The sequence below is a fragment of the Leucopleurus acutus genome (assembly GCF_964270905.1).
Source record: "Leucopleurus acutus genome assembly, chromosome: 1".
NCBI classification, from domain to species: domain Eukaryota; kingdom Metazoa; phylum Chordata; class Mammalia; order Artiodactyla; family Delphinidae; genus Leucopleurus; species Leucopleurus acutus.
Window position 1 is genome coordinate 149295455 of NC_139142.1, and position 25643 is coordinate 149321097.

The 25643-nt window shown below is 35.1% G+C and overlaps 1 protein-coding gene across 4 annotated transcripts in view; it reads right to left on the reverse strand.

The window, feature by feature from the left end:
* UBE3A (ubiquitin protein ligase E3A) overlaps positions 1-25643 on the reverse strand; it is a 92379-nt gene that overhangs the window by 22609 nt on the left and 44127 nt on the right. For all 4 annotated transcript variants that reach the window (XM_082838003.1, XM_082838000.1, XM_082838001.1 and 1 more), the window contains 2 exons: positions 11157-11461; positions 3934-5180 (listed from right to left, as the gene is read on the reverse strand). In XM_082838003.1, the coding sequence (XP_082694129.1) occupies positions 3934-5180; positions 11157-11461 (1552 nt within the window). The remainder of the gene's footprint in view (positions 1-3933; positions 5181-11156; positions 11462-25643) is intronic.

A 25643-nucleotide genomic window follows, 5' to 3' on the forward strand; every position in this document is an offset into this window, starting at 1 on the left:
AATTTCCTAACATAAAAGGTAATTTTAAAAATTTTTTTTACATCTTCTTACCTTGAAGATGTTTTGTCTAAGAAAAAAATGACAAATTATCTAAAAGATAATTTAAAAGAACACACAAATAGATAAATGTTATTAGCAAAATACCATAAAAACCTCATCACATTAGGATCGTTCTCATTCAAATGAAAGCTGAGTTCTGAGCCCGTTTATCACTGTACTATTTCCTATGGAACAACAAAAAGTAGTGAAAATAAGTCCTAGGGAGAAATATTCCAGTAATTTAAGGGTGTAGGGGTAGTTTTTTTTTCGGTACGCGGGTCTCTCACTGCTGTGGCCTCTCCCGTTGCGGAGCACAGGCTCCGGACGCGCAAGCCCAGCGGCCATGGCTCACAGGCCCAGCCACTCCACGCCATGTGGGATCTTCCCAGACCGGGGCACGAACCCGTGTCCCCTGCATCGGCAGGCGGACTCTCAACCACTGCGCCACCAGGGAAGCCCCTGTAGGGGTAGTTTTTAAACGATTCTGATATCTATTTGTGGAAAGACAACTTATATATTACATTTCATTGATTTTTAAAATTTGCTTTTGTTTTCATATTTTAACGTCTCTGAAATCAGGATACAACATAAAATTGACAGCGTCTCAAAACTAAATTGGCAGCATTTGTTTTTTTTAGCTGTATTAAAATAACAAGTGTGTCCTACAACCAGTGAAGATATCTCAGGTTTGATAAAATATTGTAAACACTAATACTCTTATTGTCATCAAAAACAGTTCCTCTAAAAACTCCAGTTAGGAAACAATTTGCTACTCTGGTTTGAATTATATGGTACATGAAAGCAAGGAATATATTTTTCTTTAAATAAAAAAAATCTATAATCATTAAGTTACTACCGCTCCCTCCAAGCTAGTCAGTCTTACAATTAATAACTGAAAAATAAGACCCAATAGAAATACTCAAGAGTGCCATAGTTTCCAGGAAATAGTCACTATTTTCCAGGCCTCATTTATAAACTAACGAGTAGATGAGCTCCAAGGCTCCCTTTAGCTCTTAAAGTCTAAGGTCCTATAACCTTGATTATTTAATTATTAATATTGAGCACAGCACAAAGTTTCTCATTTCCTCTTCTCTTCCTGACCCTACTCTGTAGTTCAAAATTAGCAGGTCATAAGAAAGTGGTCAATAGGTTTATTTTGTTTGTCAAACTGTTATATAAAAAGATGAGGCTTAAAAAAGGCTAAGTAGGGCTTCCCTGGTGGCACAGTGGTTGAGAGTCCACCTGCTGATGCAGGGGACACGGGTTCATGCTCCGGTCTGGGAAGATCCCACATGCCGCGGAGTGGCTGGGCCCGTGAGCCATGGCCGCTGAGCCTGCACGTCCAGAGCCTGTGCTCCGCAACAGGAGAGGCCACAACAGTGAGAGGCCCGCGTACAGCAAAAAAAAAAAAAAAAAAAAAAAAAAAAAAAAGGCAAAGTAGATCTTACTGGGGAATAAGATGTTGAAAATCCATCAGTACTTCTGAGAGTGTACCTGAGAGGATCACCTTAAACTACTTTTTGTTACTAAAACACTATAACTTTATCATGATCATCACCTGCTAGGAATGTTTCCCCAAAATTGGCAGATTATCAATTTGACTTCCAAGACCTATTTTGATGCTTTTTATTTTTTAACCTTTTCACACTGTGTTATTAAAGAAGGAAAGAAGGGGAGGGAGGGAGGGAGGGAGTGGGGAGGAAGGGAGGGAGGGACGAGATGGGAGGAAGAAAGTTAGCAGTAAAATCTGCTTAATGTGTACCCCTAAGAAGCTCCTCAGTGGTCATGATTCATCTTTACATCTCTATTGCTTAGCAAAGTGCCTCACACAAAGGGTTTCTGAAGTGGTAATATTCAAGTACAGATATTATCTAGTGAATCCTAGTTTATAATAGGTAAATTGATAATATTTAGCTTTGACATAATTAAGCTGAACTCACTAAAAAAACAATTTGTTAGCATAATTTAAAAGCTCACAGTTAACTTTACCCTAACACTTGCTCAAAGGACATCCTTATAAACTAAAATGGTTGTTTCCTCAAAATTCTAGAGGATAATTTTAAAAATAAAGTAAGTATACAATAAGCACCTAAAGTTTCGTAGGTTCTTAGTCTTGCTTTACTGGGGGGGGAAATGGGATGGTGTGGGGGAAGACAGTAAGGCTCAGTAGATTTCTGAGAAGGCAGCTAAGAAAGGTAGACATTTTTTTTAAATTCTGGATTGAATGTCACAGAGAGTAATTTCATTGCTTTTAAAGGCCAGGTACAGCTTTTGGAAACAGATGAAAAGATCCTAACCCAAGAAGACAAAGATAAAATGTGTAGTTTGGGGATTTGTAGTTCTGCTCTAACAATGGAAATTCATAGATAGACCTCAACGTGCTTTCCATAAAATATCATCACACCCTTATACAATACCCTATCATTCTGCTAAACTATGGAAAATAAGTTGCTGGCTGTGTGATGATCTGTTATTAAGTATATTAAGTCAGACTTATTCATGTAGCTCAAAACTACTAAAGTAAAATTAAAAGGGCACCAGAAAGCAAGCAAGCAATGATAATTACTCTAAGCAACTACTGCCCCTTTCTGTCTCTGGTGAAAAACTGCCTGAGTTGCTTAAATAATGAAGAATCCTTTTTCAACATTAGAGACCTATTTGGTATTAAAAAAAAAAAAAACGGTAACAAAGAAAAGAAGCACAGAACCTCTGCAACTTTTAAATTTCTAAGATGTCAAACAACTTTTTCCACTGGTTTAGTTTTATAAATTCTCAGATTTAGATAAATCCATTCTAAAACTAAAATATATTTTGAAATAAATTTCATTACTTTCTAGTTATCTGTGTCATGGGTTCTTTTCCTTTATTAGTATAGAAGACTGACTATATCTTAATGTTAGTTGCCATTAAATTTTACTTGAAGTTGATGAAAAAGAACTAGCAATGCCAGGTACATCTAATATTATAAATACAATAAAATCCTGTGATAAAGAACCCTATAACAAATGTAAATGTTGGTACAATGTGATTGGCAATTGGTTTCTGTCTTCTGGAAAGGCTTACATTCTTAAATGGGGGCACTAAAATTCTTATTTTCTGTGGAGGGAAGGAATGAACAAAAAGCAACCCATCTGGAGAAACAGGGAACTAGAAGGTGGGTACCTGTGTTCTCAGTATTCTCCCAGTTCAATCTCCCTGGATTGGGTTGATAATACAGACACCACTAATTACAAGATTCCTGGAATAGCTGTTTTCCCAGAAGTTCCAACCAACTCCAAGGCCTGGTGTAGTCCATATGTATATTTAAGTAGGAAGAAACTACTACAGTCAGGCAGTGCCAAACAGGGACCTTCTGAGTGACCCCGCAGGAACTCCTACCAGCAGCATGCACCACCTGCCCGGGTCACTTCATTAACCTCACAATAATGCAATACTCAACCTCACATGATGGCATTTTTAGACACCACTTATTTCATGGTGTGGTTTTATTCTACCATTTCTCCCTATTAAGACTTTACATTCATACTTATTATTGGGTATCTCCACAACCCCCTAGTTTCTGTGCTCTGCAACATCCACTTCTCTTCTGAATGACAAAACTTTGGGGGTTAGTTGTCAAGATTTAGAAAATTTATTCTTTTTCAAAGAGAGAGTGATCATGACACAAGACAACCAATATTTTGTGGAACATTTATGAACTTGGACAGGAGCAACAAAAATATAGTACTTACATTTACAATAAAAAAGTCCATGTGTTCCTATACTATATAATCATATACATACATTTTCCCCCCAAAGAGTCACTTATAAAATGAATTCACTGAACTGTATCACAGTCTCCCCATCATTAGGTATTCAATCTAGTACTAATTTTTAAACAGTAGCCCAACTTACCCGGACGAGGGCATCATCTATGATGTGGTCACGTCTGACTTTGAGTCTCAAATATGGATTCAACTGCTGTCCTTGAACTAAGCTGTAGAGAACAGTGATTCTTCGTTCACTGTACATGCGAATTCTATTGTCATAATACAATCCCAAATTCTTTGTGACAGCATTCAATATAAAGGGACATGTCATAAAAGAGAATTTGTTCTCTGTTTCTACTTTGAAAAAAGTATAATCTTTATCCATTTCTAGAACATCATTCAGTGGTTCATTAATAAACTCTTCAAAAGGGATAAGTGGTTTTCGACAATCCAGAGTTTTAACAGCAAGTTCAGTTTCTAGTGGGTCCACTCGAGGACCTTTCTTGTTCCTTCTTTCTTCTCCCAATAGCTCCTGAAGTGTCAATTCACTGGACTCAGGAATGGGCTCTTCATCATCTTCTTCATTATGATTTGTGTCCACTTCCCCTCCCACTACATTTGCATAGTAAACCATTTTCAAGCACTTGGAAGCAGCAACAATAGCATCATCATCGTTCACTAGATTTCGATTGTTAAAGTCAGTGCTTATGACTTTGTATGTAATAAGCTGTTGAAATGTTTCCATCATTCTCCGAATCTGGTCTGCGCTGTATTTAGACCACAGTCTGACCAGTTTTCCTTGGGCTGCAAGGGGTAGCTTACTCATTGCTTTGCAAAACAGTGGCAAAGCCATTTCCAGATATTCAGGACTGTGGAGATTTCTATTCTCCATGACAATAATGAATAAATTCAGATAATTAGGATCTCGGGAGTATACATTGTGATATGTCAAGTCACATTCCACATTAGGTGACAAATACACAAGTGCATTGAGAAAGGCAGTTTCTATTTTTTCATTAGAGAGCAATCTGGTGTAGACCCTTCTAATGGCCTCAATATCCACAGACACATCGTCAGGACCTAATTTTTGTAAGTTGTTATCTCCTTGTGAGCTATCACTTATCCTTGAGGAAGATGCTTCTGAATCTTCTTCCATAGCTGCAGCAGAACATGCAGCTTTTTCCTTTTCATCTTCATCTTTGTCTTCATCCTTTCCTTGAAGAGATTTCAGTTCTTCCTTGGTGTGTTGTTTGACTTTCCGAAAGCTTTGTACCAATGCCTCAGCACTAGAAAAAACTCTTCCAATAACACGAATTAAAGGGGAATAATCCTCCCTCTCTCTACATAATTCTAGAATTTCATATACCGTCTCTTCTGTTAGGTAAGTCACATCTAGAAAATTAGGAAAAAAGAGAACATTTATTTTCATAATATATATGTATGTTTGCTTTCTTTTAATAAGTTCTAGTGAAAAATAAAATTGCCAAACATTTTGCAATAAATACCATTTATGATTTACAACTCTTAAAAAGTATCTTAATACTTAGGTTCAACCAACAAAATATGCTTACCTATTTTTTTCAATGTACTACTAATATTAACAACTTTACTCATTCTTTTACATTCTATATGTATTCTTATATATAGCTTTTAATGAGCTCAAGCTCATTTTCACAATGATGGTATATATTAACGTGCAGTTTTAACTGTAAATATGAACCACGATATCATGTGCCAACTCATCACAATATACCTCTTACAACTTCGCTTTACTTTAGAGCAGAAACACCACTATTTTTCTGAGAGGTTTCTTCCTTATTTCACTACTCTGTTTCAAAAGACTAGGAAGGCAAGGTTTTAATAAAGATTTCTTCAGAGTCCTCTTTTGGAAACAGCCCTTGTCCTAAAACCAGACTAGTTCCTTTCTGAGTCTTCCTTTCTGAGTCTTAGTTTTTTTTCAGGGTGGCCATTCTGTGGGTGACTGAGAAGGATTAATATATCATTTCCCATAAGCTCTGAAGTTGACAGACACTGCCATCTGCAGCCAGGTTGGAATAAATCTTACACAGTGACAGGAAATAGTTACAAAGCAGTGAAAACAATAGGGTGGGAAGAAGGCAACTTATGAGCAGACAAGTGAAACAGACTACTATGTAGTCACCAAAATCTGTTTCCTCTCCTTCCTGGGCACAGAGTTGGACACATTCTCCAGCTTTCCCAGCTTTTTGAGATAAGTGCTACTTTCAGGCTAATGCTTTTCTCCTTCTGGCTAATGGGATGATGCTTCCAGGATGGTTCTGAAAATCGTGTGTTAAAGATAGTGCCATTACAGCTGCAACTCTGAATGACTGCATGAACCAGAACTCTCTGCCAGTCTAAAATATTATGGCTGTTAGATGAGCTAGAAACAAATTTCCACTGTTTGTAATAAGCTAGTATTCTTTCTGGGGTCTACTTAATATTGTATTCTAGCTGATCCTTACAAGTAGAGAAGCCTTTCATTTTCCCCATCTTGCCTTCAGAGTCTTTAAAGTACAAGTAATGACCATCTCCCCCCTAAAATGATATATTACCACTGTTTTTACAGCTTGTAGTATTCAAATCCATGGGAGTTTTATTATGATTTTCTATTATATCCATTCTTCCCCATAAAGAAATAACATCATAAAAGGCAAAAATGACAGCAGGCCCTGAAAGGCCAGACTGAATATCAACTTACTACATATTTTCAGAGTTACCGTAATGTTAACAAATTAAAATTCTAATGAAATCACAGAAGAAACAAAGAAGAAAATACTTCAAGGACTTTTTGAGATAAAAATCTCTGGAGCCATGGACAGTTGCAGGGGTGAAAGAGTTTGTTGCAGTTTGCTGGAATTCATTTTACTTCCTTCTCATATCTGTCTTTAAATATAGTGGCTTAGGCCTCCACTGTCAGCTTTTGCCATTAGACTTTTTACATTTGCTATTATTCGCTTTCAGACAAAACCAGATAAACCTACAGCTCCCATTCTCTTTAACAACAAAATTTAAATCTATACATATACTCCCTTGAGAGGAACAGAGTAAGTTTGGAGGTTACAGAATGCATGAGTGCTTAAGGTGAGTGCCACTGCATGAAATACATTAGAAAAAGAAAGAAAAACTCCATGTGTTCCTTCTCTTACACTTTTCTTACTCGAGAAAATACAAGCACACACACAAAAATGAATTTTAACATGCTGTTTCCTAAAACTGCAAGTTCTCATCTTACTCAAATGTTGATTTATTTTGTGCAGTTTAATATGAGCTTTCATAATGTTTGACTTTTTTCAAAGAAGTTACCGAGTACAATGACTGGAGTGAAAAACAATGTAAAACATTCAAACTCAAAGAGTAGTAAATCCCAATGGTTGGGAATATCATACAATAGGCAGTGGGTTGATTCAACACCTCATATCATAAAACTCCCTGGCACTTACCATGAGTTTCAACTAAAAAAAAAAAAAGAAAAAAAAAGAAAAAAACTAACAATTTTAAAATGAAAATTAGCTTAGCTATAATGTACTCTACCCTCATAATGTTATCAAAAAAACCAAACCCACCCTACATTCTCTCACTTATTTTCTGAGATAAGCCTATATAATTACAAAATTTCACCTACCAAAGCTGAGAAATATAACCCAATAACACTATTTTTTGTTATGACTTGCATGAATATTAGATTACTAGATATAAAATAAAATGTTTTAACAGTCAACAATTTATTGCATGCAATAAACAGGAGCATAAACGATTGTATTTTAAATGAAAATACAGAAGTAAAAATATTTCAATCCTGTAGTCAAATAACTACATTAATAAAAGAAGTGAAAACAGCCTTTAAACAGAAGATAACCAAATTTCACTTTATAAATCAATTCTAATAGCAAAGAAAACAATGAATGCTCTGGGCAGAGATAATTCAAAAACCCTGAAAGGGCGGTGGCTGGGAGTGCGCATGCGCGCAAGCGTGTGTGCGTGTGCGCGCACGCGCGTTGTGTGTGATCCCTAATGACTATAAAACATGTCTGGCATTACTCAAAGTACTCAAATGTTTGACAGGTAAGACTAACCGATTACCAAAAGGATATGAAACCTCTAATGACCGACCACAAGATCTCATTCTCAACTAACAGAAAGCTGAGTAACGCTGGGTAATACCCCAAGACTTTTGTGTCCTGATTAATAGCAGTTTAGTTTACATGGCTATATCAACTTAAATTTTCATTGCAATTACTTCTAACTCCAAAGCAAGTGCTATCATTGTTCTGTATCTGAAATGTGATCCTCTGAAACTGCTCTCTCAACCTCCAGCTCTCTAATATATCTGGGCAGACACTTTAGGCTGGCTAACTCCAAATCTATTCACCATCTTTACCCCGACATGCCATTGTGATAGAAACTGAAAACTAAACACTAGTATTCCAATCCTCACTTGCATTGGGGGCGGTATGTGACACAGGTCTGCCAGTGACCTAAGTGGAAGCCTACTGGTGGACTTCTCAGGATTTGTTTTCCTGATAAATGAGACAAATATGACTAACTCATACTTTGAGTAGAAAAAAAAATCATTTATTCTTATTAGCAGATGTACAAAATAAGCTAATATAATTTTCAAATTACCCAAGCAAAGACTATACAGGTCTCTACGAATTATAAAACTGTCCTTCAAATTAAAAAAAAAAAAGTGTTTACTGATATTTTGAGACCACTTTTCATACAGGCCAGTAAAAATTATCGAACTGTGGAAGAAATAAAAATGTAGCACCCCAAATAAAGAGGTTTTGCCATTTTGAATTAACTATTCAGATATGTTATTTTACAAGAAAGAGAACAAATGATATATTTTGTCTGTTAACTCTAAGAAGATGTACTGGTAAAACAATATTACTGACAAAAGTCTTAATCCCTTTAATCAAAAGAGTGACAGCCTTGTCATCAAATACTTAGGCAGAGGATAATTTTAGAGTCATGTAGATAATCCTATCTTCATTGTGTCAAATGGACCCTTATACTTGAACACATATAAAATTTCTGAATATGATTCCTACTTCTGCTTTTGTATTTGCTTCATAGTAAAAGATAATACAAAATGCAAATGGTCAGTGAATGAGCAGCTTCCAAAAACTGAACCACAAAAATACCAAATTTTATCACACCACGAATCTAATCTTTGGTCCTTGCTACCAGACTGTCAACACCTTCTTTTATGGGCCATAACTCTTTAAGAACGGATCCTTAAGGTTTGTTCTATTCAGGATATTTAGGCATCTTCTGCTAAACTTCAGTAACCTCTTCCTGAAGTGTGTGAAACTGCTAACTGGGAGCTTATTTCGCACTACTTTAGTTGGAAAAAATTATAATATGTTCTTATGAGACCAGGCCCAAAAAACAAAAACAAAAAACACCTAATTTCTTAAAATGTAACCAAAACATAGTAACTATCTATTATAAATAACTATCCAGTTAGGACATAGGACACTCTGTATCCTAATCATCAAATAATAACGTTAACAAAGAGTTGCCTTGCATGTAGTAAATATGGCTTATCTTACGGATAAGCAGCGTTCTAGACCCACGCACCCTCTGTTGGCATGACATGCTCTTCAGAACATCTTCAAGTGATTCTGACATTCTACTAATTCTACATAAAATATACCAATACTTTATTCACGTGGTGTTTTGTTTAAAATGTTAAACTGAGTTTTTCAGACATAAATGTAACTTAGTTAAAAAACACTGCATTTTGAAATATAAACATTCATTAACGTTTGGGTATCAATAAAAGGAGGTATTCTACTGAGAAAACAATAAATGAGACATTTTTGTATGACATACCTGTATATTTTATGATATATGTGTATTTGAAAAATACTCAATCTATAAAATTTTAAACTTAAATTCTTATGCAAAAAGAGAGTTTGGGGCAGACTATTCAACACCTGAAACTTTGTAACTAGAGCTAACATATATAATTAACACTCAAAATAAAAGTACTAGTGCAGTTAATATATTTATAATTCCTAGTAAAAATATACTATAGTAAATACAGATGTTGCAGGAAAAAGGGCGCAGGGAGGAAAGAGTGTAGTATGTTGGAAGAAAGTACAATGAACTGCTAAATTATATAAACTTGAGCTTAAACAGTACACAAAGACTGAGGATAATCACCCAATAAGTACCTCTAAAATGAACCACATAGCCAAAAAGAAGATGGGTACGTCCATCCTGCACTATAACCCCCATATGGCCTCCTGCCTTCAACTGTGGCAGCACATCCTACATTCACAGTAACGGTTGTTCTTATGGTGCACACTTGCTGGGGAAATGTGTATAATGCAACTTCCACATTAACATATTGACAACGTTCACTTATTTATTTGGTGTGTGAGCTAATTCATGGAATAGAAATATTCATGCAATAAGCTGTAATAAAGTTATGAAAACAGCTTTTTTATGGAAACAGAGTAGAAGCTATTAACACAATTCCATTTCACTAATTAATTTAAACGTGATTCAAATGACGTTACTGAAAACTTTAGAGGTAGTATCTAACTTCTATATATCCTAAACAAAAAGCTTCCTCTTTTAAAATACAATTACCTCTGGTAGGACTGTCAGTCATTCAAAAATCTGATTAACTTGTTTCTAATACCGATTTGCCTTCACTGGGAAAAAGAAAGCTTGAAGTTTATTAAAAAGAGAAAAAATTTTAAAAGTATTGAAATACAGGATCATTTAGAAAGAAAAATAAGGCTTGGGTAAGACCACCATTGTTAGGTAATGATTCTTGGCAGTATGAGCGTGCCAAATGCCTGGGAGAAGGTGAGCAGGATATAGGAAGAATACATTAGAAAGAAAAATTGATTATTTCTCAGGTAACTATTAACAACATTTTGCCTTGCCTTCAGAAACAGAAAAAGACCACTAATCAGTCTGCTACTTTCACTGTATAGTGCTCGGGTTCCAAAATGCATGCCAGATATTTAGTCCAGCTATTCCAACATCTAAATGACTTTGTGGCCTAGTTTAGGTTATTAACTACTACTTAATACATTTTTCCTAGTGGAAAATATTTAAAATTTCTAATCAATCCATTAGCAAAGGAACTTTGGGGAATATAATCTGCTTCTAATTAAAGATCATCGGAACAGTAAAACAGAGTGAAATCATTAACTCAACTATTAGTTCTGTCCTCTATCACAATAAAAAATTGATTCCACCATACTATCATGTCCGAAGGTGAAAAATGAGACAAAAAAAGCAAACAGCAACACCTCACACATTTTGAAAATCTCCGATGTGGTTTTCAGTCCAAAATTCTCAATTAAAAATAGAACGTCTTACCTTTAAAATCATCTCTTGCTCCTTGTCCATCCTTCTTGTTCATTTTCATGTCAGAGCAGTTGTTAGGGGCACCTTTAGAGTTTTCAAGGTAAGCTGAGCTTGCTCCTTTCTTGGAGGGATGAGGATCACAGAGTTTTGCATTAATCTTATAAAGCTCAAGGGCTTTAATAGCTGCTGCATTGTTATCCATACGACGAAAAGTTGGACAGGAAGCACAAAACTCATTCGTGCAGGCCTCATTTCCACAGCCCTCAGTTAACTGGTGGTAGTAGCGTTCTATTAGATGTTTTGCAGCTGCTCGCTTCCTGTACCAAACATTCAAACAATAAGCACAGTGATTAGTAGAGCTCTCAGGTACAAAGCTCAACAGATCATCAACAAGGCAGAAGTTAGTCAAGCACTGAAGTAATAAACCTGCGTATTAAGATGAGGTATAGAAAATGGAGATACACTATTTACACAAAACTTTTAACTGGTGAAATATGTGATACTTATTTCCTAAGACATATGATAAAGAATATCAATGCTTGTCAAAAATCATTGTTTTAATATAATATGCTTTCCTTTGGTTTGGGGCACAGTGGAAGGGCGCTTGTTTGATGTGCTTCAATTGTTTAGCACCACAGCTGAAAATCACAAGTTTTAATGACTAAGAGTTTTAGTATTCTATCACTTTAAAAATTAACATTAAGAAAATGAGAGTCTATTTAAAGTATCAATCCAGCTTTCCTTTACATAATCACCATTTTGTTTCAGCAGCCTGTAAATACTTGACTTATAGTTAACATAGAACTTCTATGTGGAACAAAGAAGGACCCCCCCCCATTATCTACTATACGGAAGATTTAAAAAGAAATTTATAAATAAAATATCCAAACCTTGTGTTATATTACAAGAAAGTGGCTCAAAACATACAATTTTGAACCCAAAAGGTATCAGTAAACTTCCTCATTAATACCATGTCATAGGAACATGGAATATTTTAAATTCCTTTTAGAGCAAAATCTTATGTTACTCTTACTTTGTGAACATAAAGTATGCGAATTAATGTTCCATTATGGCTCTTCTAGCAGACCTAGCAAGGATATTGAAGAAGGGGTTATTTCATCAAGCAAGAAGCTGGACTAATTTCTATCTCTATGGCTTATTCCAACTCTTAAGATCTATACTTCTACTATTGATGATATGAGATCACCATACTTGAGTAGTTGACTGGATCCAAAAAAACATAATTCACAGCTATTCCTTTTGTTTCCAAATAGACATGCAGGAATAAAAACTACAAATAATCAAAACTATTTAAAAAATAATTTATCTAATTTAATTCTCAAAATGTTCCTACAATGATCTCACAAACATGTAGGACTAAATGGCAAATGGTATTAGAATTTACATCTTGTTAATCGGGAGATACATCTTGTTAATCATGAGATACATCTTGTTAATCATGAGAAACTGAACAACTTACAAGAAGACAAATAAGAGACACATTAATAAGTCCAATTTTGTCTCAAAAGTAGGACTTTGTCTCTAAACTATCAAGGTAAGTGACAAACAGTAATAACTCAAACACATTCAATTCATTCTGGTGCTGTTTTTCATATGTTCCATGCAAATTTACCACTCAATGCATGCGAACAGAGAAAAAAGAAAAACCCACAAAACGCACTTAGATATTTTATTATATGTAGCTATAAACAATTCCACTCCTGAAAATTAAAACGTATTATTTCAGATATATCACTGTGCAAAATACTAAAGTGACAACATGTAAAGAAAGAGAAATATAGAATTTACAAGGCTTATACCATACACTGCTATTCTTCTTCCAAAACGCTATAGCTTTCCCTAGTGAGAATGTAAATAAGTATGTATTTCCTTTCTGGAAGAAAATTATGAACATTTATCAAAAGTCTTAAAAATGAATCAGAGGATGAACCATATGAATCAAAGATCCCATATTGGGTGAAAATAATCGGACAATTTTGTTTCTACAAAACCTGGAAAAAAAATTGTCATGCCCAAAAATAGATTACTAAAATGAACTGATAACCATTCACACAATGGAATAAACAAAAATTATCAAGATCTGAATTTGGCATAGATCACTAATTGATCTTTTAATTGTAAAAGACTGTTACAAAGTAGTGTCATATGAAGCCATTTTTATTTCAAAGTGTTAACAGTCATTTCCCTGAATAATGTGATTGAATCAGTTTTTTAAATTATTCTATCATTTTGCTTGCAATTTATTTTTTCTATAACATGCTACTTGTATATTAAAATTAATGAATATGAAAAGGGAAAATGTTAGTGGTTTCAAAACTTCATATACATGATTTGAATGGCCTCAAGGTTTACTAAATTGTCCATATGAGTTTTTAAAGATTAGTTTCAAAAATCAAAATACCAAAACAGTCTAGCTATTTTTCTTATTGTCCTAAAAAAACAAACAAACCAAAAAATACCGGTCATACACATAATGCTTCTGAATGTAATACATAAACAAGTGTGAACATTAAAAACAGAACAAGACTGAGAAATCAGAAAACCGGCTTTAAGAATCAAAGTAGCTGTACTATCTGAACAACTCTGGGCCTAAGTTTCCCATCTTTAAGACTCCTTTCAGTTCTAAATCTGTTAATAGGGAGGTGAGCAAGGAACTATAATTTGTTGAATGCCTGGTAACATACTGGACACACTGCAAGGGACTTTCACATAGGTTATCTCATCTGAATCCCATGACTTTGAGGATGATCTTCAGGCCACAGCCAAAAAAGGAGACAGAACTGAAAGAGTCAAATCAAGTATCCAAGGTCGCACAAAGGAAAGTGCAAAACTAGGATGAGAGCAGGAGTCCAGAGGTCTTCCAGCTTCAGAGTGTAAGTCGTTTCTACTATATTGTCTTACAGGTGATACATTTCAAAATAATTCTTAACAATAGTAGTACTAAAAACTTTTATGGAAAAAAAATCCCATAAATAATGTGTAATTGAAAAAAGTAAAATGCCTTCTGAAAAATCATAATTTGAATCTCAAATTTATGCATACCTGGTATCACACAAGAACACAGTTTCCTGAAGAACAGGTAGCACTATATTCTGTAAATTTAATATATTTATAATTTGTTGAAGACCTACGTGCTAGGCTTACAGATGTTCTTGCTTTAGACGACAATAAACCCTAGAAGTTAAAAGTTCACACTCTGAGGCCAGATTGCCCAAGTTCACATGCTGGCTCTGCCACTTAATAACTATGTCACCTTGAATGAGTTTACTTAACTTCCTGTGTCTCAGTTTCCTCATCTTAAAAATGATGGCATACAGAAGAATTATTATGGCTGTGAGAGAATTAAATGAGTTAATATATAATAAAGTGCTTAGAACACTGCATGGCACATAGTAAGCACCATTAACTTATGGCACATAGTTAGCCACCATTATTGTTACAATTTTTATTAGCATCCTCACAAGTCTATGATTAGCTATATTAACCTGCATTCTGCTGATGCTCAGAGCTGCTACCTAACAAGTTACATATCTAGTAAGAGATCTGAACTCAGGTTTGACTCAAAACTTGGGCTTTTAATACCACTAAGGGTAGATTTAATATAAAAGTAGGCCCCTCTATTTGATCTGCTTTGCTGCCCCAAGACTTAGAAACGGCAGCTAGACTGATGAAACAGGACTGAAAGGAGGCCAAGACAGAACCTCCATGTTATTAGTGGAATCAACCACACCAAGTATTTTTCTTCTTTCCTCACTTCAGTGACACCTTGAATTACCTGTATATAATTCTGTATCCCCATCTAATTTAGAGCACATAAAAAAGCTCTACATTGGGAATATGTACACTAATAATGACATTTTGGTAAATAACCTGTACAAGGTTAATCCCTATACATCAAGTTGCCAAATCATAGCTTATGGACCAAATCTAGCATGCCACCTATTTTTTTATAGCTTGTTTGGTTTTTAAATTTTAAATGGTTGAAAAAGTCAGTAAAAGAATAACATTTTGTGACATGTAAAAATTACACGAAATTCAAATTTTAGCATCCACAAAGTCTTACTAGAACACAGCCAAGCTCATTCATTTACATATTGTCTACTGCTGTTTCCACATTACAACAGCAGAGTTGAGTAGTTTTAACAGAGACTGTACAGCCTGCAGAGCCTAAAATAACTACCACCTGGCCTTTACAGAAAAAATTTCCCAACTCTTAATTTAGAGACTGTGCTTTCTGCCCTCCAGTGACACTTCCATCCAATCACATGGCCTCCTACTCTTTCTTTTCCCTCAGCAAATCATTTTATGCAGTAAAATGTATAACTCCCTCAAGTATGATTTCAAAAAACAAAGGAGAGAGGGAAAAAGAAAGATAAAAAAGAGATGAGGAGTGAAAAAGAAGAAGAAAGTGAAATAGAAAAAAGGAAAGAAATGAAGAGACATCTTTTCCCAATGGGGTCCCCTTTAGTGACACCTTATCTGTCATTCAAAACTACCCCAAGAGGGGCTATGGCTAACTTTCTATAATTTCCTCACATCTCACTGCCTTTTCTTCTATGTAAAAAACAAACCAAGTATCATACTTTATAATATACTGATTTTTTATAAAGGGATTTTTTCTTATCAAGTCAAGTGACATTTAGTGATAGTGCTCTCAACGCTCTTGAGATTACTTACACATTGAAAACAGGTAATACTTTCCACTGACTTCTTTTACTTCTATGACTGAATCAGTGAGACAGTCCTACAAATAAATGTTCTGTGGAATAATAATATAGAGAGCCAGAGTTACTCTAGAAAACTTGGCGGAAATCTTTTAAAAATGGTTTCACCTTAGGGGGAAGTGTACTGATGTCAGCAATTAACTTTGAAATGTATGGGGGGGGGGAAGATGGATTGATAAATAGAAGGGTGGACATATGATAAAGCACTGTAAATATTAAAGGTAGAATGTAGATGACAGGCATATGGCATCAACTGTGCAATTCTTTCAATTTACCTGCATGTTTGGAAGTTTTCGAAGTAAAACACTAGGGGAAAATACTGTTGCCGTATTGTAACTTTTTATACAGCAGATCAAATGGCAGAGGAAATGGTTTCAGCCATCAGGGGAGGAAAAGGAAAACCAATGTCAACATCATCAATGGTACTAATACCACATTTGCTGACTCTGTTTTTGGAACAGTCCGGTACTTAACAAAAACAAACAAAACCCTATAATAATAATGATAAATACAAGAGTTAAACTCTGACCACATTATACACAGCAACTTAATTTGCCTGTCAAGGAAACAAATACTAGGAAAGTATGTTTAATGTTCCTATACCAATGGCAAACCACTGGAATCAGAACCACTGAAACAGCTGCCAACAATATAAGAGATGTTAGTGGAAAATGATCTTAAATTGAACTTAGTAGGAAGTTGGAAAATAAACAATGAATACAAGAACAAAGAAAATGAAGAAATAAAAATAGTAACAATCAGGGGACTTCCCTGGCAGTCGAGTGACTAAGACCCCGAGCTCCCAACACAGAGGGCACAGGTTTGATCCCTAGTCAGGGAACTAAAGATCTCACATGTTGCATGGCATGGCCAAAAAAAAAAAAAAGCAACTGTCAGAAAGTGAAGATGTATCAGTGAACAGTGAGCAAACAAGACTGTAATTATAATACAAAACGACAGAACTTAAAAGAAATATTAACTGTGACGTGCAACATAAGAACTATTGGTGGAGGAAGTACAGAATAATGAAAGGAGATTAAAAGGCAAAGATCAAAAGAACATGTGAACGTTAAGTAGAGGGGCTTTAATTGAAAATGAAGTCAAATGAAGACGTGAGCAATCAAGAAGCCAGAGATAAAACAGAAAAGGGCCCAAGGCTTATATAATCAGTCTATAAAGCTAATAACCACTGCTTACTAGCCTCAAAGAAAGTAGAACACCTTTGTTCCTTCTAGGATGTTGCCTTTGTAAATCCTCCACCCCTTCCCCAAAGTTTTATTTAACATAAAAAAATTTTAAGAACGACCAATGTCATCCTAGATAGTATTAGGCCTTACAGAAATAGATCCAACCAAAAATACATCTGTGACACAGCCATGATCAGGTTTATGGCTGGGTCTATTACAATGGATTTGAGTGAATTATTAGATTATTTCAATTGTGAACTCATTATTACCATGATCCAAGCAACAAGCCATTAACTATAGAATAAGATACAGTTTTCACAAAAAAAAGTTTTTATTTAAATTGGTATTTTTTTACTGTTAGAAATATGTTTACTGTAATAACTCCTGAGTATTCTTTTATTGAGGCTTATAATCTCAATGCCTAGAGAGTTTATTATACAGTAAACAAAACTGTACAACTAAATATTTATACAAAATTACTCACCTTAAAAAAACTTTTTGTTTTTTAAAACAGTGTGACATTTTAGAGTGAAGAATAAACAAAATAAAAAATATATCCATCCACCTCCCTCCAATTAAGATCCTAAAGGGAAAGGAATACAAAGTACACGTTGGCATTAGTGTAGAGCAACTACTAATTCTCTGTGATGATCATGAAATATGGTCTTTGATTTTTATTTCTGATTCAAAGACAATCAAGACAAAACTTGTACCTTGACTAATTATACACTTGAGTGTCTACCATGGATCAGGCAATATGCTGTAAATTCTGTGATAAAGATCTGGTTGGCAGAGTATTCTGCATTCTAGATAACTGGATCACTCTTATAAAATAATCTTTTCTAGGAGGTTAGGGAGCTAAGAAAACCTTGGAGTTATTAAAAAACTTAATAGCTTTTATAAATATTGTTGAGAAACACCTAGAGTTCTTTCAGTGTTAGGGTGAGAAAATTCTTAAGACTTAACATTGAATTTATACTAAAGATTCAATACACATGAAAGTTAGCTTTGTATAGGTGATAAATGAGCTTATAGGTGCATTCCTATCAACTGAACTGTAGAATTACTACATTTATCTGAACAAAGATAAAAAAAAAACTAACCAGCCAACCAGAAAGGACAGCAGGATGGAGAAAAAAGAAGCACCAGAACTGATTCCCCCACAGAAACTCTGACTTATATGTGATCCCAAAACCTTTTAGGAAACCTCCAAAACCAATTAGAAAGTTGCAGTACCTCAAGCAAGCTCAAAGCCTAAACCAGCCAGAAATGTGTAAAAAAAGTTGTTTCATATCAATTGCCTCAACCCCTCCTCAAACTGGCACAGTTCACAATAGTGATGAAAAGCCCAACTTGCAGCATCACCCTTGGGAACAGAAAAAAAAAAGAGAAGAATTATGTCCAACATTCTCAAGGGGGCTGCCCAAAGAACTATTTTCTGTCTTGCCTAACTCAGAAAACTGATGGAACTAGCATACACTGGATGCCTAGGGAAAACAAAAGACAGTTCTCTGGCTTGCTCAGAGAACCGTAAGTGCTACAGAAAGACACAAGAGAAGGCAAAATACTATAAGCTCTTGAAAAAACACCAATAAACCTCTTCAATTGGGAAATTACAAGCACAAGTCCAGAGAAGATGCACTCCCTAAAAGGTTTTAGAGGTACCAAGAATCTCTAGCTAGGCTGAATGATGGTGATCTTCCCCTCTATGAAGCCAGACCATAAAGACTGGGAGAGAAGCTGTTTTCCAAATGCAAAATCCACATCAATAACAACAAAAAAAATAAGGCACATAAAAAAACAGGGAATCATGACCCAGTCAAATGAACAAAATAAAGTTCTAGAAAATGACCTAAAGAAACAGAGCTGTGTGAATTAAATGACAAAAAATTCAGCCTAATTGCTTTAAAGAAACTCACAGTACTACAAGAGAACACAGAGAAAAATAGATGAAATCATGATGCATGAACAAATGAGAATATCAAAAAATATATATATAAAGAACCAAAGATTCTAGAGTTGAAGAATACAATAAATGAACTGAAAAATTCTCAAGAGGTAATGGCAGATTTGATCAAGCAAAAGAAAAGAATCAATGAACCTGATGGGCGGGTCTTTGAAATTCTTGAGTCAGAAGAAAAAAAGAAAAGAAAAGAAAAAGAAAAATGAAGAACGCCTAAGGGACTTATGGGACATCATCAAGAAGACTAATATATGCATTAGGGGAATACCAGCAAGAGCAGAGAGAATGAAGCAGACAGCTTATTTGAAAAAATAATGGCCAAATACCTTCCAAATAGGAGGAAGAAAAAAATGGTATCTAATTTTAAGAGGCTCAGAGGACTCCAACTAGGATGAACCCAAGGAGGCCCATACTAAGATGCATTATAATCAAACTGTCCATAGCCAAAGGTAAAGAAAAATCTTGAAAGCAACAAAACGGAAAATACTGGTCATGTACAAGGAAGCTACCACTAGACTATCAGCAGATTTCTCAGCAGAAACCTTCCACACCAGAAAGGAGTGGGATGACATATTCACAGTGCTGGAAAAAAATACCTTCCAACCAAAACACTATTTACTATCTGGCAAACTGACTTTAAAAATGAAGGAGATATAAAGACCCCCTAGCATAAACAAAACCTGAGATAGTTCACCACCACTAAACCCACCTTACAAAAAATGCAAAAGGGAGTCCTACAACTTGAAACAAAAGGACACAAAACACAACACAAAAGCATATGAAAGTATAAAGCTTTCTGGTAAAGGTAAATTTATAGACAAATACAAAATCCTGTAATATTATAATGGTGGTGAGTAAATCACTTTTAATTCAGGTAGAGAGTTAAAATATAAAAACATTTAAAAAACTCAACTATATGTCAATGGATATGAAATATAAAAAGGTGTGATTTGTGTCATTAACAAAAATGGGAGAGATGTAAAGAAGTAAAGTTTTTGTACACAACTGAAATTGTTATCAGTTTAAAATACTTCATTACAACTGTAAGATTTTATGTAATTGCCATGGTAACCACAAAGAAAATACCTATAGAAGATGCACAAAAGAAAGGAAGGAATCAAAGCATGTCACTACAAAAAAAAAAATTAACAAAACACAAAGGAAGGCATCTCAGAGAAAAAGAGGGGAAAAAATAACTACAATATATACAAAAAAAACAATGAACAAAATGGCAATAGTAAGTCGTTCCCTATCAGTACTTACTTTAAATGTTAATGGATTAAACTCCCAATCTAAAGACATAGATTGGCTAAATGGATTTAAAAAAGAAAAGACTCAACTATATGTTGTCTACAAAACAGTTACTTTAGATACAAGGACATACACAAGCAGAAAGTGAAAGAACAGAAGAAACATCCTATGCAAATATAACCGAAAGAGGGAAGAGATACATATGATCAGAAAATAAAGAAAATATTTATATATAAGGAAATAAAGTCAAAAACTGTCACAAGAAACAAAGGACACATTATATAATAATAAAAGGGTCAATTCACCAGAAACACACTACGATTATAAATATATATGCAGAGCACTGAAACATACTAAGCAAACATTAACAGCATCAAAGGGAGAAATAGACAGTAACACAATTACAGTAGGACATTTCAGTACCTCACTTTCAATAGTAGATATATCAACCAGACAGAAAATCACTTGGGAAACAGAGGACTTGAACATCATAATAGACCAAATGGACCTAACAGACAAATAAATGACACTCCAACACAACAACAGCAGAATCTACATTTTCTCAGTTGCACATAAAACATTTTCCAGGAAAGAGCACGAGTCTTAACAAAATTTAAGAAGACGGAGATCATACCAAGTATCTTTCCCAACCACAATGGAATGAAGTTAAAAATCAAAATCAAAAGGAAAACTTGAATATCCACAAATTTATGGAAATTAAACAACATAGTCTTGAACAACCAATGAGTCAAAGAAGAAATCAGAAAATATCTTGAGACAAACAACAATGAAACACAACATACCAAAATGTATGGGATGCAGCAGAAGCAGTACTGGAGAAGTTTATAGTGGTAAACAGCCACATTAAAAAAGAAAAAAGACCTCAAATCAACAACCTAACTTTAGACCTCAAGGAACCAGAAAAACAGACTAACTCAGAAGAAAGGAAACAAAGATTACAGAGAAATGAAATAGAGCATAGACAAATGAAAAAATAATCAATGACAGTAAGAGTTGTTTTTGGAGAATTTCAAGAAAATCAACAAATCATTTGCCAGACCAAGAAAAAAGAGAAATGACTCAAATAACAAAATCAGAAATGAAAGAAGATAAATTATAATTGATGCCACAAAAATAAAAAGAATCATAAAAGACTACTAACAACAAGTATACACCAACAAATTGAATAACCTAGGAAAAAAATGAATATATTTCTACAAAAGTCCAGGATAAGATACCTTCACTGGAGAATTCTACCAAAGATTTAAAGAAGAATTAACACCAATACTTCTCAAACTCTTCCCAAAAAATGAAGAGAAGGATACATACACTTCCAAACTTACCTATGAGGCCAGCATTACCCTGATACTGAAATGAGACAGAACTACGAGACAAGAAAAATACAGGCCAATATCCCTGATGAATATGGATGCAAAAGTCAATAAATTACTAGCAAGTAGAATTTGACAACACCTGAAAAGGATTATATACCATTGCCAGGTGGGATTTATTCCTGGAATGTAAGGATGCTTCATCATATGAAAATCAATCAATGTCATACACCAAATTACCAAACTGAAGGACAAAAATAACATGATCATCTCAACTGATGCAGAAAAAGCATTTGACAAACACCCTTTCATAACAAAAAGTCAAACTAGACACAAAAGGAAATTACCTCAACATAATAAAGTCCATATAAGCAAAGCCCACAGTCAATATTATACCCAATGGTGTAAAACTGAAAACCTTTCCTCTAACATCAGGAACAAGGGAAGGATGCACACTCTCACCGTTTCTTTTCAACACAGTACTGGCAATCCTAGTCAGAGCATTCAGGCAAGAAAAACAAATGAAGGCATCCAAATAAGAAAGGAAGAAACAAAATTATCTTTGTTCATAGATGACATGAATATGGAGGAAACTATAAAGATCCCACACAAAAAAATGTTAGAATAAATGAATTCAGTAAAGTTGCAGGATACAAAAATCAACTTGCAAAAATCAGTTGTGCTTCTATAAACGAAAAATGAACAATGTGAAAAGGAAATTAAGAAAATATTCCCATTTGCAACAGCATCAAAAATAAAATACTTATGAACAGACTTACCAAGGAGGCAAAAGACTTTTACAGTGAAACTGACAAAAAATTTCTGAAAGAAGCTAAAGACACAAACAAATGGAAAGACACCCTATGTTCATGGACTCAAAGACTTAGTTAATGTTGTTAAAAGGTCCATACTACCCAAAGCAATCTACAGATTCAATTCAATCCCTATTGAAATCCCAATGGCATTTTCTCAGAAACAGAAAAAGAAATCCTAAAATTCATATGGAATCTCAAAGGACCCCAAATAGCAAAACTAATCTTGAGAAAGAAAAACAATGCCAGAGGCCTCACAATTCCTGATTTCAAAACATCTTTACAAAGCTACAGTAATTAAACAGTATGGTACTGGTATAAAGACAAGTCATACATACCAATGGAATACAACAGAGAATACAGAAATAAACTCTTACACATACGGTCAAATGATCTTCAACAAAGATGCCATGGGTACACATGGGAAAGAACAGTCTCTTCAACAAATGGTGCTGAGAAAACTGAATATCCCCAAGCAAAGAATGAAGTTGGACCCTTAACTTATACTATACAATATATAAGTTAATTCAAGATGGATTAAAGACCTAAATATATGACCTGAAACTATGAAACTCCTAGAAGAAAACATAGTGGGATAGTTTCAGGACACTGGATTTGGGTAATGAATTCTTTGACACCAAAAGCATATGCAATGAAAGCAAAAATAGCCAAATGGGACTATATCAAACTTAAAAATAAGAAATATCAAAGGAAACAATCAATAGAGTGAAAAGGCAACCTATGGAATACAATCTATTCAATCTTCTGGGCTCAACAGTCTATGTCAGGAGTACAGAAACCAGAGGGTTGAGGCTGGAAGATAGTAGAGGGGCCAAGGGACATCTCTTAAAGACAAGGAAGGACAGATGGGATGAGAGAAAGCAAGTAAGAAAGCACACAAAGTCTGCAACCAGAGGTGGGTGTTTTAATTAAAGGTTTCAGGGGTAAAACAGTTCAGACCTACCTGCCTATGGGAATGGGAAGGAGCAGGAAGCAGAGGTGAAGGTTTTTGAAGATAAAATGGGTGGGGAACTGAGATGTTGTTAGAGGTTACCCATGTAAACAAAGACAGCGGATCTGCAGCAGAGTACAAAAGTATGAGTTCTTCAAAGACTGAGAAAGGCCTGGGAGATAACTAGATAATGAAGAGAGAAGATGACACAGCCAGAAAAGCACAGCCTCAAAGGAACAGGGATTCTTATACTGAGAAAATAACAGAAACAGTCCAGAAGCATTAGTGGAAAAAATGAGTAACAGTGTGTAGGAAACAAAGTCAAGGCTTACAGCACCCTGTATCCAGTAATGTAGAGACTGTTCTCACCAAGTCACCACTTTTCATTCCTTATTTTACTTAACCTTGCTGAGAAATGTAGGCCTTTTGGAAATTGTTGACTGTGGGCTTTCAGGACACTATTTCCTGATTTCCTCCTTTCTCTCTGGCTGTTCTTCAGATACTTCCCTTCCTAATCTAGAAATGCTTATTATACTCCCCAGGGACCAGCCATTAGACACTTTTTCTTTTGTACTTCTCTTTGGACAGTTTCATCTTTCAAGGCTTTAGGAACACCTGATGACTTCCAAATGTCTCCTTCAGTATAGTTCAAACTTTGCTTGAGAAACTAGTACTATTCCAGCTCCTATGGCTATTTCTATATGGGCTCTTTCTTCAAGGAACTTACTGTTTAAAGGGGAAAAAAACCAGAAGATTTTAACATCATAGGGACTCAAGAGGTATGGCAATATAAAGAGAGGCAATTTGATCAAGATGAATCACAAAGGATGACTAGGAACTGACAACACAAAGGGTGGGAAGACTGGTTCAGATAAGAGGGAAATGAGTGAGTGAAGGCAGAAGAGCCTAAGAACATGGTCTTATGACAACTGGAAGCAGTTCAACAGTAAAAAGTTCAAAGAAGGACTCAAAAAATATGAAGAGGCAGGGAGAAGCCACATTATGGGAGACTTTATAAGATATGATAAGAAATTCAGATTTTAGCCAGCAGAGGAGTAATCTTACAAAGGCTAATAACTTTCTCCACATAAAAATTCATGCACATATACTCCATCTGGCAAAAAGTTTCAGAACGTTCACACACTATTCATAAACCACTAGATAAGAACACTTGCAGCAGGAGTCACTAAAGGGTTTTAAGCAGGTCACTGACTAAGTCAAATCTGCCTTTATGATAATTCCATTTTCTAAACTGGGACCAAAGTTGGCAAAACTGGAGACAGGCAATCGAGTTAAGTGATGACTACTATTATAGACCAGGCAAAGAATGAAGAAGTAGCAGGAAAGAAGAGGAAACTGATGCAAGAAACATTTAAAAGATACTGCTACTACATACTGCTATGTAGGGGCAAATGAGTTGAAACAGCTAATACCTAGGTTTCTAAGATGGACACCTGGGTAGAAGGTAGCGCTACAAGCTGAAATGATAACGATAAACATTCATTAACATACAGTGAGTGGTTTTTGTAAATTATGTCCTTTAATCTTCACAAATTATCCTAAGAGCGAGGATTGTAAACTATTCCCACTAACATTTCTTAAACTTTTTTTAAGGACACGTAAGATATAATGAATAAAATGCAAAATTCACACTGATTCTAAAAACTGCTTCATTGGAATACTTCAACAAAACAGCAGAATTTTGCTCATTCTGCCTTCTGAGAAGACTCAGTCAGAGGCAGTTCATCTATTCATCCATCCCTACCATGAACCAGAAGCATGTTTCCTTGTATTCAAAACAGAATATATAGGTTTCTACAATGCTTTGTGGTAGAAAAGTGGACAGACTATGACTCATGTCACTTCTATGCCTAACACCTTTCATTAGTTCCCATGTCTATCAGGAGAAAACCAGGGACTTTTCAGTAGTGTCAAGGCCTTTCACTATATGGTTCTAGCTTTCTAATTCCAACTACATTTTTCACCTTCTCTCGTCTCTTAACTCTGTATTCCAGCATGACAGTTCAGAGGATTTGTTCTGCTGTCTTCCTTGGCTCCAGGTCTTAAAAAAGTTTTTCTTCCTGCCTAGAATACTATGATCTCAACATTTATAACTAATCATCCTCAAAGATTCAGCTTAGCTATCATTTCCAGGATCACGACTGCTGCTCCCACAGTAACCTGTACCTACTCTCAGTACACCTTATAATAACTGCCTATTAATTACATGGTAAGCTCCCTGAGACACATGATCCGGT